Here is a 16502-nt window from a genome sequence, read left to right on the forward strand (position 1 = left end):
GACGATAGCGGCACACCAACCTTTTCCATTGAAGAAAAGAAATGAAATACTTTGTTTGTTGTGCATTAGGCTTTATCCAAATTGTCAAGTTCATCACGCCCACTTTGCTTCCGGTAATGAAAATAAAGGAACTGAAGAATAATCTGCAGATATGGTCAAGGATTCTTCCAATGCAACAACTGATTGAAATTTGCTATGAATTGTGATATGGCATATCATTGTACCACCGACCAGATTCTAAAACATAGGTCTCAGCCATTTTTGGCAACTAACGTATATGATCCTAAGACGCAGTCATACTCGACTACATCGTGGTAATATTTCTACTCATAGATCCGGAGCCTTATTTGAGATGATGGCTAGAAAGGCAATTCAATAATGATTCTAAAACAAAGGCATCTGAAAACAAAGTCAGTTCAAACCTCTCTTCGGCACAAAAGTTTGCACAAAAACTATTTTGAGTTGCAGAACAAAGAATACGAGTAACTGTAGGAATCAATGGTCCTCAAGGATACGAAAGAATCAAGCAAAACGCATCCTCCAGCATCTACAAGCCACGGCAGATTTGGTCTAAGTCTTGCCCAGTCCAAACTATTCACAAGGATACTGCAATGGAAAACAAATGGATATGAGAACCATAAAACACGGCCAACTAAAGCTGATTTCAAGAAAAAAGAAACATTTACATGGTCTGTCCATGTATTTTATATATGGTACCCTAAAAGGAAGTGACAAGGGATGCACCTGCTTGGTATGGAACATGACAGTTCGTTGCAATGTCGGAAAATTTACAGGTTTCTAGGCTACATAGCTACTCCCTCCGTTTCTAAATATAAGTCTTTTTTAGAGATTTCAATATGGACTACGTACGGATGTATAGACTTATTTTAGTGTAGATTCACTCATTTTGCTCCGTATGTAGTCCGTAGTGGAATTTCTAAAAAGACATATATTTAGGAATGGAGGGAGTACCATACTAAGAAACATAACATACCAAAGGACATCTTTTACTAAACAAATGCATATAAAGTAACTGAATATGGTTAAACAAATGAAGTTAGGTATATGGTTACCTCCCTACATATGTCGTATTCCCCACTAAAGCAAAGGTAAACATTAGCGGACTGAGCCCCTGAACAAAGTTGCAGACAGGTCAGATAAGTTACCAGCATCAGAATTTTTTTTAAACGAAACCCAAAACAACAGAGATTGATGCAGTTAATGTGAACCTACATCCATTCCTACATAAATACAATGCGACAGTGTCACTCCTGTGAGAAAAATAAGATGGGCTTAAAATGGCTTTGTTTAGTGAAAATTTGACATCATATATCTCTCCAGTCAGAGAAATAGGATAGGAAGGTAGGGGCATCTTTTGTTAAAACTATAATGAGGTGCCGCAAGGAAATGCAGTGGGATGACCAAAGTGATTAGAAGTTAAAAGGATAATGCCTAAACTTAACACCACATACTAATACAACCTTCAAGAAATAAGTTCGAGTTACCTCTCTTGCAAAATAACCAAAAGAAACATATGACAATCAACAACTAGACCGATATATTTAGTTCAATTCATAGTACAGCTAATTTTTATTTTAGTATCCACTTCCCACCTAACCGCATCAATGTGAATTGCATGCAATAATTATATGACATTGACATCTAAGACAAAGTGGGCTACTAATTCCTCTTAAGGGAAACTGAATATTTATCAATTTCCATAGGGTCCATGTCGGAGACAGCGGGGCCATCACTACACCATTCATGCAGTCGCTACTGATGCAACAAGGAATGCAAAAAATGATGACAAATGAGAAAAGTGGAACTGTCTCCTGTAGTAAGATGAAGATGGAGATGAACTTGCCTCGGCATGGCCTCTTTGCATCTGCAGAGTAGTAGAGAAAAGTTAGAAATACCAAAAAGATGACATATCGCACTACTACGGTTTTAAAGAATTTCTCGAGATTAACTAATGCTATTATTCAACACCATCAGATGCGCATTTGCAGTAGAAACGAGTAGGAACAGGATTGACTGAAACTGAAAGTATAATAGATGTTCCTTCGAGTGCCATGCCTTTTACTGACACCTTTTTAGCTTTCACAAATGACCTCATCCCACTATAGATATTTGTACCGTATCCAGCACCAGGACTAAGTATCGGAGAAGAATTTCCGGTGACAACAAGAGTAATAAGAAAAAAGAACATTCAATTGTTTACTGTCTTACATTTAAGAAGATCTGGGGAAGTCGTCCGCCCATATAGATAACTGCCATGGCCCAACCAAGAAAGCTTCCAATTCCACTTCTACTGCCATGGCTCAGAGATGAACCTGCATGGTCATCCTATGGTGCAAGAAGAAACTAATCAGATATGCAAATTGAAAACATAGTTCACTATTCATGCAAATTGCCTGGTAAACCAGATGCTCTGCCGAAGGTCTGAAACTTGAGAGCAGCTACAGCTTACCGCTACAACTAAGAGCTTTCTGCCGACAGGGATTATAATTTCATTGGAAGCATCCCTGTGCGCGGTTCCAACCAAAATATGCAACACACACATGCCCAAGACAACAGAAATCCATGGTACCTGAATTCAAACAATATAAGTTTTTGTATAGTTCCAACCTTAATAGACAAGTATCAACGGGATCAAAGTTAACGTACCACTGAGAGGGAATTTTTTGTAATAGCAGCTGGTGCAGACTGTGCTGGAACAAACTCGCCAAATAAAGATGCACCTTCGTCGTTCATTTGTGGAGGAACTTTTGTTGTCTGGCGATTGTTCCCCAACCATGTACCTGTAGGCACTGGGCTCCTCGATAGAGATCTTGCTGACCTGTAAAACCAACCAGAGAGTTAGATGCTCCTGGAATATTATCTGATAGCTAGAGTGCTCTGTCAGCAGGTGATAATAAAACTGTAACATCCCGAAGTAACCGTCAAGAGTGCAGTCCCATTACCTTATTCCATGTAATAGAGCAAACAAACAATATTCAATATTTATCCAAAGAAGTGGACACTAATTTGCTTTAAGGAATGGAATAAATTTTGAAAAAAAAAAGAAATATGATGAAACATTAACAAGCTCAAGAACATTACGCATAGTAGTAGTCTGAGCTGGGGCTGACTGAACCATGACGTTGCCGGAATACTTCTGTGTTCACCTGGATTGGTGAGCTCGGGATAGGAATAATCGGACCTGACTGAATATTATTTTTGAATGCCTCGTCCCTATGTCCCAAAAGCTTTTCGCGCAATGAAGCATCCCCTCGTTGATGTTTCTGAGACTGAAATCATAAATTGTAGTCCGATGGAGGTGAGAGGATAATTTAGGAAGATGGTAGGAGTCAAAAGGTGTCTAAACAATTTTAAGTGAATCTAGCTTGTGGTAACACTAAACTACTTTGCAAAACCGAGATCAACTACATCATCAGTTCATGAATCCAGAAATAGAAGTATTTTTCATATACAGTGGTTGCTTCTCTACAATTGTTAACCACATTAAGTATCTATTTTGCTAATATTCAGAGAAATGTGATTCCTTGCAAACATAATAATAATCTTCAATCTTACGGAGTGATCACCTTGGCAGTTGTCCCAGTTTTCTTTACTCTAAGATGGTAGATGTGGCTATAGTATATTGTCTGTCCAGTGAGAATCACAGTTGTGATGGTATATAGCTGCATTGCAAAAATTAAGTTCTCAGATGACAGAAACCACACAGAATTGAAGTAATAAGAGTAGAAAAAAATGGTGTCCTTACCAATGCCATGTAAAACTGTGTCGGCAGCTGCATTATCAACAAAAAATATTAATTTGAAATGTTCAAAATAAAAGGTAATTATTTAATCCCACGCACACTTTTACATCACAACTGTAACTTTAAACTCTCTCTTTTCAATGAAATGAAACACAAAGGTCCTTTGCGTTTTCTCGAAAAAAAGAAAAACTGAACATGAAGAAGTTGTACACATTAAATGCAAGAGGGCTGTATTGGCAAGCATAATCAGGTTTATGTGCAGCAGATGTAAATCATTTATATAACTCGTCTAGATTGTTAAGAAATCTCCCATTTTGAGATACTATATATGCTTGGAACTATTATATTAGTGTTCGTATTCAGTTACTCTCCGCTTCAAAAAAAAATTTGCATGAGTGCATCCAGCATAATTATACTAGCTCTTGCTGGTTCCAGGAACAGTGCAGGCAAGCAGAAATTATTTGGTTGCTTTTCATACTCATGAATAACACGTCATTATATTGTCCAAATGAAACTGCAGTCGGATAGTTCATTAAATCAGACAGAAAACTACTAGTGTCCTATAGGATATTAACATGTGTAACTGGTGCATGTGCCTCGCGGAAGGAAAATGTCGTATCTGATGGAATTTGAGAAAAGAAAAGGAAACTGTGGCAGTAGTGGATCTTACAGTAGCAGGTTCCAGGAAACAGCCGACAAGGTTAAACAAGTCCCTGCGTGAGTGCAGAAGAATGACATACACCATTAGATAGAGCATCGCACGATATGCATATGCAAGTACAATAAGGATGATACAACATCAATATGCGAGGAAGGTGAGAAATAAGAAACAACATACCCAACTATCCAGGTCATGAGAAAGGCAATAGAAAGGCCTTCTGTTGACTTCTGTTTGTAATTTGTTATGATCTGCGGCACCTCGGCGATACCCCAACTGAGGACACTAGCCAGTCCAAGACCCAGGGCAACACCATCCTTTGTACTGCACAGACAGTACTTCAGATAGACTTTAGCCCATTCCGCGCAATGTGGAGCTGATGGGCAGCTCGGAGGAGGCGTTCCACTGAAGATACCCATTTTCGTGTGTGCTCAAACCTGAGGAACAATTGCACAAAACATGGGCGTTATTAAAAGGATGTGCTGTCAATTTGATCTTCTCATTTGAACAAGGAAGAAAATATTTTACTCTAATTAGCAACTTCTTATTTCCGTTATGAAATAAGTACCATACAGGCATATGTGAAGAAAATGTTTTCCTTTTTTACTTGATGAAATGCCTGAAGCAAAATTGAATGGTTGCTTAAATTTTAGCTCAGAATATGGGGGAGAGAGAACTGTTCCATCCCTAAAAAAGGGAAACAGATATGATGGAAGTTCAGAGACAACAGCTGGAAAAGAGAAGAATGGAGAAGAATATAAAAGAGAATAGTATGGAAAGAATATTCAGAAGTAAAAGGAACAGGATGTAAGAAAAGATCGAGGGGAAGAGAAAAGATCCGCTCCCAGTATGTTGCAGTTTGTTTTGTGTAAGCATTCAACATTACTGTAGAAAACTGAATTTGAAAAAATTGAACTGGATTTTGAAAATTCTATTGATAAGGACTTGAAGATCCAAGTGGTCTTGATTCTCTTCTCCTATGTCCACACGAACCGCCTACGCAAACAGCCAAAAACACGAACGAAATTGAACAGAATATCTGCGTCCGTTCTTTCTCTCTCCATCTATCAGTTTATCCATCCCCTTACTCTCCGCCACCAACCAAAAAAATGCTGCGGATCCATAGTTCAGACAATCGGGTCAAGAAACATAAAACTTGAAAGTGGAACGCCGGACGCGTCACCCCATCGGCCCAGCCTAATCGAGACATCTCTGAAAATTGCATCGATTCCCTGGCGAATCCGCGTCCCCGTTCCAGCAGCCAAACGGCAACGCGTCTCCGCCATTAACAGGCTTGAAAGGCCGCAAGAAAGAAGAAGAAACCCTTGGAAGAATCTAAAGCCGGCGCGACGTACAGGCAGGAAGAGAGAGATGGCTGAATCGGGAGTAGGGCTACTCAATCTCGTCAGAGCGATGGACGCAGCCGCCAAGAAGCCAGCCCTGGCCGGGACACGGCATTGTCGGACATTCACGAGGCGGCGGCGCGAGAAGAAGGAAAAAGCGTCGCGAGGGAAGGAGGTGAGGTGGTTCGTACCAGAGTTGTTCGTCTTGTTGCCGAGGAAGCGAGAGAGAGAGAGTTGGAGTTGGCGAGGCGAAGATGGGAATCGAAGCCGAGAGGAGAGAGGCCGCGATTTTATCGCCCGCTCGCCCTCGCCGCCGCTTCTTGGCTGTGGTGTGGGTGGCTGGCTGGTTCTCGCGAGACCAGGATGCCTATTTTGGCGGCTTGCCACCGTGCCCTGCCGCGGCCGCGTGGCACCGCTCGCTCTGCCTAGGAAGACTCCCTGCTGGACCGGGACTCGCGACTCGTGAGCCGTCCGTTCGCAGGTTTTTCTTCCCTCTTGTCGAAACGGAAACGTGCAGTCGTCCACACAGGTTACCGCTCGGTAGCCCGGGCGCGCACGTCGCGGCCGCCCTCGACTCGATCAACAGGTGAAAACGTGGGCTAGTTCTGTTCGTCACATGGTTCATACATGATGTACTCCCTTTGTTCATTTTCTTTCAACAAGTTGAGGCGCTCAAGGCGCTAAATTTCATTCAAACAGTGCTCAATGTGGATTACAAACGGGGGCATCTCAGCTCCGAGATAGTTTGAATATAAGAGCATCTCCCATGTACGGTCCATGTGTAAAAATAACCAGCTTTTGGAGCTTCGAGAGCAAAAAACGTTCCTCCAACAGATAGTCCATATGTAAAAAAAAATACATCACCGCCGCCCGGAGATGCAAAATACAACACTTCGTCATGCATATTTGCATCATGAGATACATCTTATGTAAAACCGCGGCTGCCCGCGAAACCGCCAACCACCCGTTCATTTCATTTCCCCGCTCGCCCGCTCGCGACCCGCCTGTCCGCCCCCCTCCTCCCCCCGCTCGCCCGCTTGCGACCCGCCTGTCCGCCCCCCTCCTCCCCCCGCCGTCCGCCGCCGCCATGGCCGAAGCCGACGACCCCGCCGCCTTCTCCGCCGTCAGCAGGCGAACTCGCCCTCCGCGATCGCGTCCATGCTGGCGTCCCATGCCCGCCGGCCCGGATTTGCGCCGCCCCGGTCGGTCGCCATCGCGCCGACGGTTCCTACGAAGGCGATGAAGGCACGAGGCGGAGGCAAACGGCCGGCAAATCACGACCACAACCCCGCCGAAAGTGCGGCCCAGCCGGCCAAAATCTGGAAGGCAGCCGCGGCGGCTCGGGCCGACGATACGCAGCCACGACCGGCGGTGCCCTCCAGCAGCCAAGGAGTCGTTCCTCGACCTCCGCCGCCGCCGCCGTCGGCCATGGAGGAAGATGTGGCCACGCCGACAGCCACCGCCTCCAACATGTTCGATGATATGTCGCAAAGGTAAAAAAAATCGTTTGTGCTCTCGTTTGTTGTTTCGAATTGAATGTGATGTTGAATGTTTGTACGTCTAATTGTAGCCTTGATGATGAAGCTTTCATGCATGCGACAAACGTGGCAAATGACGGTTATGTGTCGCACGAGTATGTGTCACAAGAATATGAAACTCAATATGGTGATGACAATCTTGACATGGACGATGAGGGCTTTGTTGCAAAGGAAAGTGGAAATTATACCAATGTGGAGGACGTGTTGATATGCACCACATGGAAGAAAGTCTCTCAAGATGCATTCTTTGGAAGCGACCAAACGGTAAACACCTATTGGCAATGCATCAAGAATTACTTCGATTAGCGCAACACAAGTGGTCACTTTCGTTCGAACGACTCTCTTCGCCAACGTTGGTCCACCATCAATGTCGAATGCCAAAAGTGGGTCGGTTGCTTGTCAAATGTTGCTCGCATGAACCCAAGTGGTTGCAGTCATAGTGACTTGGTAAATATTTCCTCTTCATGCGTGCTTTCTCAAATATTGGATTGTTCCACATTTTGATGATGACGAGTTGGTTGTTTTTATTGTAGAAAATGATTGCGGAAGGATTGTTTCGAGAGAGGAACATGAAGAAGAAGAAGACGAAAGGAAAAGCTTTCACTTTTTATCATTGCTACAAAGAGCTCAAGCATGAGGAGAAGTGGAAAACTAGAGAGACTTTTGATGCTTCGAAGAAGAAGAGTGTGGTGATTGAGGATGAAGAAGATGTCGACGGTGAGGAGAGAAGGAGCCCCACTCCTCACTCCGCGACAAAATCTTATAGGCCCGATGGCAACAAGAAAGTGAAGGGAGCCAAGGCCGGAGACAATGATCTCAAGGAAGGATTTGATGCCATTGTCACGGCATTTTAATTTGTAGGGCAAAAAACTCTGATTGGGATGATGAACTTTTGGTAGAGGTATTTGAAACTATGATGATGATGATGATGATGATGCACTTTTGTTAAAGATTTGAAACTATGATGATGATGCACTTTACTTTGAAATTTTAAGTGATAATTCAATGCAAAACCGCGATTGTATAGCAGCCATGCGGCCGGTTTTACATCTTCGTTTTGGACCGTCTATTGTAGTTGCTCTTTTACATCTCCGTTTTGGACCATCTGTTGGAGTTGAGCCTTTTTCCGATATGTAAAAAACACTTTTTGGTGCTCCAAATTTTTACATCACCGGTTTGGAGCACCAACATATACATCATCTATTGGAGATGCTCTAAGGACAACGAAGATGCCTATGAGCCTGCTTGATACATGCTACTCTAGAGTTTAGAATCTGACGAACCGCATCATGATCAAAAGTATTTAAGTTCCTAGCAATATGAAAAAATACATGCCTGAGATGCTTAGAGAGGTTAAAAAATCTTATCAAGTGTTGCCTGCTGGTCCAATGAGATGAATATGAAGATATACCATAAGTAGTTTCTGCTTTTGCTAGGGACAAATTGTCAGTAAGGAAGGTGACACCCTACAAGTTGAGTTTGTCCGCAATGACGTCCCAAGGTGAAGAGCACCTCCCTCGGCCACCAAGGGAGAAGACGCAAGCTCCATGGACGCTTGGATTATGAGCGAAGTGAAACCAGTGCCATCTGCAAGTTGAACACAAATCCCCAGACATGTCGATAGAATAGTGCTTATACCTGGAATTTTGTTCTCCAGAAAGCATCTAAGAAGATTTTAGGCCCTGCAATCGAAAGATCAAAAGCAATAGTATAGCGTGAAGGAGGAAGAGTAGTTGGCCTAGTAGCTAGTGGACGGACACCTCTGTTTGCATGATCATCATGTAATAAATCAGAAATTGAAGCTGAGATAGCCTTCTCCTTTTGATGGATGCGATGAGGTGATGCTTCTTTCCTGTTAAACAGTTTATCATTCCTAGCTTTCCAAAGATATCACATAAATGTGAGAATATTTTTGCACGGAAGCATAGAGGTGACTCATGGAAAGAAGAAGCAGGATGGTAGCATGCAAAGAATCTTGTCTGGTAGTTAAAATTTTAGAGTTTAAAAACATGATGAAGAGAACCAGGCAGCTTTAGCGAATGGACATAGGAAGAAGAGGTGCATATCATTTCAATGAGGTCACACCCGCAACAATATTGGTTGATATGTTTAGAAAATCTACCTACCCTTGCACCGATGGGAAGCGCCTTTCTTAGTAGGCTCCAAGTAAAGGTTGGAATTCTTGGAGCCACGCCTTTAATTTTCCACACTTGCTTGAGAATGTTCCTGACTGCAATGGGGACCTAAGAAGCCTAACTGTTTGGAGCTTGTTGTATAGCCTGCAAACACAACTTATAGGCACTCTTAGAGTTACACTTACTATTAGGTGTCAAATCCCAGCAGAGAATGTCTTTGATATGTGTCCAACATATCTATAATTTATGAGGTATTCTTGGCATGTTTACAACAATTTTATATGGTCTTGATATGATTTGAATGGAACTAACCTAGACTGACGCTGTTTTCAGCAGAACTACCATGGTGGTTTTTTTGTGCAGCAATAAAAGTTCTCGGAATTAGACAAAACATTTTGACGATTTTTTGGAAGAAAAGAGAAATAATGGAGCAAATAACCACCAGAGGGGGCCCCTGCTTCCCACAAGACACTAGGGCATGCCAACCCCCCTTGGCGCGCCCTGGTGGGTGGTGGGCCCCTCGAAGCCCATCTTCGCATGAAATCGACGCCAAAAATCCTATAAACACAAAAAACCCAGAAATAACCCTAGATCAGAAGTTCCGTCGCCGCAAGCCTCTGTAGCCGCGAAAAACCAATATACACCATGTTTCGGCACCCTGCCGGAGGTGGAAATCATCACCAGTGGCCATCTTCATCATCCTGGCGGGCACCATGATGAGGAGGGAGTAGTCCACCCTCGGGGCTGAGGGGTTGTACCAGTAGGTATGTGTTTAATTTCTCTCTCTCGTGTTCTTGATTTGGCACAATCTTGATGTATCGCGGGCTTTGTTAATATAGTTGGATCATATGGTGTTTTCCCCTCTCTATCTTGTTGTGATTAATTGAGTTTTCCCTTTGACATTTTGTTATTATCGGATTGAATACTTTTATGGATTTGAGTATGTTTTGGCACTCAACTCGCGGGTTCCCGAGGTGACATTGGGGTAATCTGTGCATAGGGGTTGATGCACATTCTCGTCTTTGTTTCTCCAGTAGAAATCTTGGGGCACTCATTGAGGTTCTTTGTGTTGGATTGAGTATTATGAATCTGAAATTGTTTGATGCATATCGTATAATCAACTCACGGATACTCGTGGTGACATTGGAGTATCTAGGTGACATTAGAGTTGGTTGATGTGTATCATATGGTGTTATTTTAGTACGAACTCTTAGATATATCGATTGGAAAGGATAACTTGGTGTTGTTTTAGTATGAACTCTTGGATAGATCGATCGGAAATGATAACTTTGAGGTGGTTTTGTACCCTACAAACAATTTTGTCTTATGTTCTCCACTAGATAAGAACTTTGGAGTGATTCTTCATCGCACGTTGAGGGATGGTTACATGATCCAATTATATTAGCATTATTGAGAGATTGCACTAGCGAAAGTACAGACCCTAGGCCTCATTTTCAAGCATTGCATTACCATTTGTGCTCACTTTTGTTACTAGTTACCTTGCTATTTTTTATTATTCCTATTACAAAAATAAATATCTACTATCATTACTACACTTGTATCACCATCTCTTCGCCGAACTAGTGCACCTATACAATTTACAATTGTATTCGGTGTGTTGGTGACACAAGAGACTCTTTGTTATTTGGTTGCAGGGTTGTTTGAGAGAGACCATCTTCATTCTGGGCCTCCCACGGATTGATAAACCTTAGGTCATCCACTTGAGGGAAAATTGCTACTGTCCTACAAAACTCCGTGCTTGGAGGCCCAACACGAGTCTACAAGAATAAAGTTACCTAGTAGACATCAAGCTCTTTTCTGGCGCCGTTGCCTGGGAGGTGAGTGCTTGAAGGTATATCTTTAGATTTTGCAATTCAATCTTTTAGTTTCTTGTTTATCAGTAGTTTGGTTTATAAAAAGAAAATTACAAAAAAATGGAATTGAGGTGGTCCCATATTGTTCATCATGTTATCCTTTCCGATAAATGGTGGAAAGGTAAATTGTGCTCAATTGGCAGAAGAAGAATTCAATAAAATGTTTGGCATAAAATCTTTGAATGTTGAGAATGATTGCAATGTTATTAGTATGAATTCTTTGAATATCCATGATGTTAATGATATGCAAAACTATAAGCTTGGGGATGCTATATTTGATGAAGATGATATTTTTACTCCCCCCAAGTTTTGATGAGAAAATCTATTTGATGAAAGCATCCTCCTATTTATGATGATTATATTGATGAAAGTGGGTTTGGAAGAGTGTCAACTCTAGGTACTAATGATCCCACTAGTTTGGAGGGTGTTGAATCTTATTGTAATAATTATGAAAGTGGATTTGGAGAGGTCACGGCTTTATTTAAGTGATGAACCCACTATTTTGGAAGAGTTTTCAATTGACTATGACAAAAAGTTGCTATCTATGATGATTATGGTGATGACATGTATGCTATAAAGAATAATGATAACCATGAAACTTGTCATCATGATTTTAATTTTCAATCCCATGATAGTTATTTTGTTGAGTTTGCTCCCACTACTATTCATGAGAATAAATTTGCTTATGTGGAGAGTAATAAAAAAAATTATGCTTGTGGATCATGAAAAGAATGCTTTATGTGATATTTATATTGTTTAATTCATTCATGATACTACTGTAAATTATTATGAGAGAGGAGCATATGCTTCTACATATCTCAATAATATCAAGTTTCCTCTCTATGTGTTGAAAATCTTGAAGTTTTGCTTGTTTTGCCTTCCTATACTAGTTGATTCTTGCTCTCATAAATTGTTTACTCGCAAAATCCCTATGCATAGGAAGTGGGTTAGATTTAAATGTTCTTGCCATGTGATTCATGATGCTCTTGTTATGTTTCAATTCTTTACTTTTATGTGAGCAACATTGAAATCATCATGCCTAGCTAAAAAGGCAATAAAGAAAAGTGCTTGTTGTGAGACAACCCAACACTATTAGCTACTGTTTTTGTGTGTTCGCATGATTAAGCTACTGTAGTAATCATGTTTTATATCTTTTGTTTCAATAAAGTGCCAAGTAAAGCCTTTGGGATAGTGTGGATGATAGTTGACTTGATTCTGCACAAAAACAGAAACTTTTGCTTCCAGCAACAGAATTGTTTAAATTCACTAGAACGTGATAAAATTCTGAATTTTTGAGAGATTATGGATATACAAATTGTATACCTTGTCCTATTTTTTCAGAATTTTGGGAGCAACATAAGTATGGTCATTGTTCATATCATTACAGACGGTTCTGTTTTTGACAGATTCTGTTTTCAATGCATAGTTTGCTTGCTTTGGTATTTCCATAGCTTATATTAAGTGATATAAATTGTGGAAATGATAAAGTATAGCCGGCATTGTGTAAGAACAATTATGAATCTTGTTTTTGACAGTACCAAAGTGAACGATTTGTCTTTATCATACTAACCTATCTCACGAAGTTCCGTTAAGTTTTGTGTGATTGAAGTTTTCAAGTTTTGGGTGAGATGTCGATATGAGGGAAATAAGGAGTGACAAGACCCTACTATTGGGGATGCACAAGGCACCCCCAAGGTAATATTCAAGGAATATCCAAGCAACTAAGCTTGGGGATGCCCCGGAAGGCATCCCCTCTTTCGTCTCCAACATTATCGGTAACCTTACTTGAGGCTATATTTTTATTCGTCACATGATATGTGTTTTGCTTGGAGCGTCATTTTCTTTGGTTAGGGTTTTCTTGTTGTTATTTAGAATAATGTGTGGTATCTTTTACTTCAATAAAAAATGTCAACTATAGCCTTTGCCATGCTTATTTTGCAAGTCTATTTGTGGCTGTTTGAAAACAGAAAGTTGCACACTAGTGCGTTAATTCTTAAAACAAATCAGAACGTGATAAAATCTTGAAATTTTTACACAGTAAAATATGATAATTTTTCTATAGTTTGGTAAATTTTCAGAATTTTTGGAGTTAAAAAAGTATGAATATTCTTGCATCCTTTACGGATTGTTCTGTTTTGTCAGATTGCTGTTATGTTTGCATTTTTACACGTGTTTGCTTGTTTAATGATTCTAGTTGAGGAAAAGAGTATTAAATATGCAGAGACATTTTGTATGCAATGTTGAATTATAATTTTAGTGATTTAATACATTAGAGAATGATAAGGTTTTGCATTGATTTATACTAACTTATCTTATGAGTTCTTGTTGAGTTTTGTGTGGATGAAGTTTTTAAGATTTAGGGAAACCGGGGTATAAAAGGAATTAAGGAGACACAAAAACTCAGGCTTGGGAATGCCCAAGGCATCCCAAGTTAATATTTCGAGAAGTCTCAAGCATCTAAGTTTGGGGATGCCCTGGTAGGCATCCCACCTTTCTTCATCAACAATTATCGATTAGCCTCGCTTGAGCCTAAGTTTTTGCTTCTTCATATGATGTGTGCCATTCCCTTCTTAGAATGTCATTTTATTTTGTTTTGCTTGTTGTTTCAATAAAATACTTAGATCCGAAAGTTTTTTAATGAGATAGAGTCCTCAAATAGCTACCCATTTACTTAACTACTCACTTGATCTTCACTTATATCTTTTTGGAGTAGTTTGTCGAACACTCTCATGCTTCACTTATATTATTTTGGGAGTTGATAATAGTGATGAAAATTTGCACAAGCTATGAATTTGGTCCTAATATGATGAATATCCAAGAAGGATATAATAAAAACTTGCATGTATATCATTGGATATGATAAGTTTGATTCCTTACAATAGTTTTGCGATATGGAGATAATAATATGCGAGTCATGTTGGTGAGTAATTATGCTTTAGTAAGAATATTAGTGTTAAGGTTTGTGATTCCCTATGCAAGCATGAAAGTCAATAGTTATGCAATGAAGTTACATCCTACTTGTGGTGCATTATTCGGTGTTGGTTATGTTTAAGGCTCGTTTATGATCGTTCTTGTTTCTTGGTTGGTTGCTTATCAATCTATTTGCTAGCTTTTCCTTGTACTAAGCGGGAATACTGCTTATGCATCCAAACTCCTTAAACCAAGTTGTGCCAAATGACTCCACCATACCTACCTATATGCGGTATTTCCATGCCATTCTAAGTAAATTTGTATGTGCCAACTCTAATTTTCAAAATGAATTTCCTTTTTGTGTGCCCATACCACTCATGAAGCGGTAGGGGGTGGCCAATATTTTCCATGCTAGATGTGTTATTCTCAAGATGAGTGTTTATTCACTTGTCATTGCACGAGAGTGTGGCCGGTAATAGGGTGCCTAGTCCCGAAATGAAAAGAAATTTACTTTATGTTGTCAAACAATAAATTCCTTGGAAACTGTTGGTATGGAAGTCACCCGTGGATACTGTTGGGGAACGTAGCATGCAATTTCAAAAAAAAAATCCTATGCTCACGCAAGATCTATCCAGGAGATGCATAGCAACGAGAGGGGGAGAGTGTGTCCATGTAACCTCGTAGACCGAAAGCTGAAGCATTTGATAACACAATTGATGTAGTCAAACTTCTTCTAGCTCCAACCGATCAAGTACCGAGCGTATGACACCTCCGAGTTCTGCACATGTTCAGCTCGATTACGTCCCTCATTCTCTTGATCCAGCAAGGTGCTGAGGAAGTAGATGAGTTTTGTCAGCACGATGGCGTGGTGACATTGATGGTGAAGTGATCAGCGCAGGGCTTCGCCTAAGCACCGCGACAAATATGACCGGGGGTGCAAATTGTGGAAGGGGGCGCCGCACACGACTAACAGTTGTTGTTCTATCTTGTAGGCGCCCCTCCCCACATATATATAGGTTGGAGGGGAGGAGAGGCAGCCAAGGGGGCGCCCCAAGTAGGATGAATCCTACTTGGGGTCCTCTCCCAATTCGGCCAACCCCCTCTCTCCTATTCCTATTCGGAGTAGGAAGGGAAGAGGGGGAAGGGGGAATCCTATTCCCTTTTTCCTTTCCTCCTTCCCCTTTCCTTCTCCAATTTGGCCAGCCCATATATGGGGGAGGGGGCTGTTGGGGAACGTAGTAATTTCAAAAAAATTCCTACGCACACGCAAGATCATGGTGATGTATAGCAACGAGAGGGGAGAGTGTTGTCTACGTACCCTCGTAGACCGAAGCGGAAGCGTTGACGCAACGTAGAGGAAGTAGTCGTACGTCCTCCCGGTCCAACCGATCCAAGTACCGTTACTCCGGCACCTCCGAGTTCTTGACACGCGTACAACTCGATGATGCACCCCCGATCTCCGATCCAGTAGAGGCGCGGGGGGGAGTTCCGTCAGCACGACGGCGTGGTGACGATCTTGATGTTCTCCTGTCGCAGGGCTTCGCCTAAGCACCGCTACAATATGACCGAGGTGTAATATCGTGGAGGGGGGCACCGCACACGGCTAAGGAACGATCTCAATGATCAACTTGTGTGTCTAGGGTGCCCCCCTACCCCCGTATATAAAGGAGGGAGGGAGGAGGTGGCCGGCCCAAGGGGAAGGCGCGCCATAGAGGGGCAAACCTACTCCAAGTAGGTTTGGCCCCCCTTTCCTATTCGGAGTAGGAGAAGGAAGGAAGAGGGGGGAGGAGAGAAGGAAAGGGGGGGCCGGCCCCCCTCCCAATTCGGATTGGGCTTGGGGGGGGGCGCGCCCCCTCCCTTGCTCCTTCTCCCTCCCTTCCACTAGGGCCCAATAAGGCCCATATACTTACCGGGGGGTTCCGGTAACCTCCCGGAGCTCCGGTATATTCCCAAACTCTCCCGGAACCTTTCCGGTGTCCAAATATATCCGTCCAGTATATCAATCTTTATGTCTCGACCATTTCGAGACTCCTCGTCATGTCCGTGATCATATCCGGGACTCCGAACAACCTTCGGTACATCAAAATACATAAACTCATAATATAATTGTCATCGAAACCTTAAGCGTGCGGACCCTACGGTTCGAGAACAATGTAGACATGACCGAAACACGTCTCAGGTCAATAACCAATAGCGGGACCTGGATGCCCATATTGGTTCCTACATATTCTACGAAGATCTTTATCGGTTAAACCGCACAACAACATACGTTGTTCCCTTT

The 16502-nt window shown here is 41.8% G+C and overlaps 1 protein-coding gene across 2 annotated transcripts in view; it reads right to left on the reverse strand.

Moving 5' to 3' along the window:
• LOC119275809 (lysosomal amino acid transporter 1 homolog) overlaps positions 1–6167 on the reverse strand; it is a 13332-nt gene extending 7165 nt beyond the window's left edge. The window contains exons 1-13 of one of the 2 annotated variants that reach the window (XM_037556730.1): positions 5956–6167; positions 4602–4858; positions 4434–4476; positions 3767–3793; positions 3588–3683; positions 3103–3290; positions 2668–2839; positions 2471–2590; positions 2230–2346; positions 1865–1885; positions 1074–1132; positions 516–606; positions 21–143 (exon numbers count right to left, since the gene is read on the reverse strand). In XM_037556730.1, the coding sequence (XP_037412627.1) occupies positions 66–143; positions 516–606; positions 1074–1132; positions 1865–1885; positions 2230–2346; positions 2471–2590; positions 2668–2839; positions 3103–3290; positions 3588–3683; positions 3767–3793; positions 4434–4476; positions 4602–4840 (1251 nt within the window). In that variant the 5' untranslated portion in view covers positions 4841–4858; positions 5956–6167 and the 3' untranslated portion in view covers positions 21–65. Of the gene's footprint in view, positions 1–20; positions 144–515; positions 607–1073; positions 1133–1864; positions 1886–2229; positions 2347–2470; positions 2591–2667; positions 2840–3102; positions 3291–3587; positions 3684–3766; positions 3794–4433; positions 4477–4601; positions 4859–5776; positions 5890–5955 lie in introns of those variants that run through there. The other variant, XM_037556731.1, reaches the window with a different exon arrangement.
• Between the last annotated feature and the right edge of the window lie 10335 nt (positions 6168–16502).

The sequence above is a fragment of the Triticum dicoccoides genome, chromosome 3B, assembly GCF_002162155.2.
Source record: "Triticum dicoccoides isolate Atlit2015 ecotype Zavitan chromosome 3B, WEW_v2.0, whole genome shotgun sequence".
NCBI lineage: Eukaryota > Viridiplantae > Streptophyta > Magnoliopsida > Poales > Poaceae > Triticum > Triticum dicoccoides.